Genomic DNA, 3,036 nt, shown 5'->3' with positions numbered 1-3,036 from the left:
GTAGAAGTGTTCGGTTCATCCAGGGCAGATGGGCTTGAGGGAGAGGCCAAGGAAATGTGTTCAGCGCAGGGGAAGGATAATGTAGGCGGACGGGGTGGGTTCCTTGAAGACGGTAACGTAGTATTAGCAGATGCTTTGAATCTGGCTTGTACAATGCTTGATGAGGGCAGTGGTGATAATGGGGTAGGCGTGGATATTGAATCCAGGAACCAGGGGCTCAGTGGTGGTACGAATCAAGGAAGAGAAGAGCAGATGGCCGAAAATAAAAGGGCATGGGAGCTGGCAATAGAATCCGAAGCAGTTCAGTGCGACAAAGAAGACGACATAATGGCAATTTTACAAGAACAAAATGAGGCGCTTGCTCAGAAGAGGAGATTGGCTAAGCAGAAAGAAAAGGCACATCGATGCTGACCGAGAAAGCTAAAAAAGGTGTGTAACAAAAGTTTAAAATGATTTTAAGCTCTTGGAATGTTAGGGGGTTAGGGGGGGTTGGTAAGCTGAGTATGGTTAAAGATCTAAAAAATAAACAGAAGCTGAATATGCTAGCTTTGATTGAGACTAAAATGCAAGTTGTGACTAAGTTTGATGTAATTCGTTATTGGGGGAGCGATGTTGTGGGGTGGGAGTATGTAGGTTCGGATGGCACGTCTGGGGGACTATTGTTAATGTGGGATGTCATGCTATTTAGAATGAATAACTGCTACAAAGGGGAGATATGGTTATGTGTTGAAGGAGTCTTATTGGAAAAAAATTTTCCTTGTGCTTTCTGTTTAATATATGGTGCTCATTCTAGAATGGAAAAACTTGCTGTGTGGGAGGAACTGAGCTTTATAGCCGGTTAATGTCAAGTTCCAATATGCTACATGGGTGACTTTAATGAGGTTACTCAGGTGGAAGAGAGGAAAGGTCAGGACAGGTTAACAGGGTCTGCAGAAGACTTTAAGTGTTGGATACAAGACATGCAGTTAGTGGATCTACCGTTGAATGATCGTAAATTTACATGATTTAGAGGCCGCTCTTACAGTCGCATTGATAGAGTTTTACTGAGTATAGAATGGACGGAGGAGTTTCCGGAGATTCGGTTAAAAGGGGGGACGAGAGGCCTGTCAGATCACTGTCCAATCATCATGGATGATACTATATTCAGAGGTGGTCCTCGACCCTTTTGGAGCTTAGATTTCTGATTTACACATGATGGGTTCTTAAGATTGGTCAGAGAAGAATGAAGGAATCTTGGTGTGGTACAGTTTACAGAAAAGCTGAAAGCTTTAACAGTACCTTTGGGAAGGTGGCATAAGGAGAATTTGGTGACATGGACAAGAAGATTCAGCGCTTTGAGGAGGAGATCAGGAAGATAGATGAATTGGTAGCAAATAGAGTTTATGATGGTACTATGGAGGCTAGAAGGAAGGCTCTAGTAAGCTGTTGCAAGCAGTGGTATGTCAGAAAAGAAATACACTGGAAGCAGATGTCGCGCTCCAAGCATGCGAAGGATATGGATAAGAACACCAGGTATTTCCATAACTTGGCGTTGGCGAGAAGAAGAAACAATAAACTGGATGCACTGGTAATCAACGGAAGGTTGATAAGAAATCAAGTTTGGATCAAGATTGTTATCAAAGATTTTTATAAAGATCTGTATCATTAGGAGAGATCACCAGTTGTGGGTTTCAGGGACGGACTGGTAAATCGGATTAATGAAGAAGACTCAATAGCTCTGGAGAGATTACCGACAATGGAGGATATTAAAGAAGCTGTTTGGAATTGTGAATCATCCAAGGCTCCAGGGAGTGATGGGTATAACATGAATTTCATCAAGAAGTGCTGGGATGAGATTGGGGCAGAGTTCATGGCAGCTGTTCTGGATTTCTTTCGATCGTCAAGATTACCTTCTGATTCCAATATTACTTGGGTGGCTCTTACACCTAAGTTCATCGGAGCAAAGGAGATCAAGGACCTTCGGCCGATCAGCATGGTTGGTTGTGTTTATAAAGTAATCTCTAAGGCGATGGTTAGAAGGATGAGCTCAGTCATGCCAGGTCTGGTAGGGGAGACTCATAGCGCATTTGTGAAGGGTCAGAAAATACATGATGGGGCTCTTATTGCATGTGAAACAGTGCACTGGTTAAAGACAAAGAAGAAGAAAGCGGCAATCATTAAACTAGACTTCCAGAAAGCCTATGACCGAGTAAAATGGAATTTTGTGGATATAGTGCTACAGAAGATGGGCTTTGGCTGGAGATGGAGGGAATAGGTGAAGGAGTGTATTAGTACATCGTCTATGTCGATCCTGATTAGAGTGTATTGGTACAGCGTCTATGTCGATCCTGATTAATGGCTCTCCATCTAAACCGTTTAAGATGGAGAGGGACTTGAGACAAGGTGATCCACTATCTCCATTTCTGTTTGTTCTGGTTGTTGATGTTTTGCATAAGATGATAGGAGAGCCAGTCAGGAACAAACGTATTCTTCCACTGCTGATTGGAAAGGACAATATAGAGCTATCACATCTACAGTTTGCAGATGATACTATATTATTCTGTCCACCAGAGGAGGAGACTATCAGGAGCTATGCCAGGTTGCTAAGATGCTTTGAGATGATGTCAGGGTTAACCATTAACTTTGATAAATCAAGTTTAATCCCAATAAATTTCGAACAGCAGTGGTTCTACAATATGTGCAACTTATTGGGATGCAAGGAGGTCAGCCTTCCATAAGATATCTTGGCATTTCTTTAGGAGCAAACCCAAGACTGGTTAGGACTTGGAAACCGGTAATGGACAAGGTTGAGGAGAAGCTCAGCTTGTGGAAGGCAAAAGTACTCAATAAAGCGGGTAAGCTTGTCCTTATTAAATCAGTGTTAAATAGCCTACCGGTGTACTACTTGAGTCTGTATAAGATGTCGAAGGCAGTGGCAGAAAAGTTGATATCACTGCAGGGGAGATTCTTGTGGAACAAGGAGGAAGGTAGAAATGGTTTGGCACTTGTTAAGTGGGAGTTGGTTCAGGAACCTAAGAAGATAGGTGGGCTGGGGGT

At 42.9% G+C, this 3,036-nt stretch overlaps 1 protein-coding gene across 1 annotated transcript; it reads left to right on the top strand.

Moving 5' to 3' along the window:
* On the top strand, positions 2,319 to 2,717 carry LOC107633766 (uncharacterized mitochondrial protein AtMg01250-like). The gene has a single exon (XM_016337366.1). It carries the CDS (start codon positions 2,319 to 2,321, stop codon positions 2,715 to 2,717), a length of 399 nt encoding a protein of 132 aa, XP_016192852.1.

This window comes from Arachis ipaensis, chromosome B03 (assembly GCF_000816755.2).
Source record: "Arachis ipaensis cultivar K30076 chromosome B03, Araip1.1, whole genome shotgun sequence".
In the NCBI taxonomy this organism is placed as follows: Eukaryota; Viridiplantae; Streptophyta; class Magnoliopsida; order Fabales; family Fabaceae; genus Arachis; species Arachis ipaensis.
This window is presented reverse-complemented; position numbering and strand designations above follow the sequence as displayed.

Bases quoted from the DNA above. Each gene is read 5' to 3' on its own strand.
- LOC107633766 (XM_016337366.1), top strand. From the start codon at position 2,319: ATGTCGATCCTGATTAATGGCTCTCCATCTAAACCGTTTAAGATGGAG.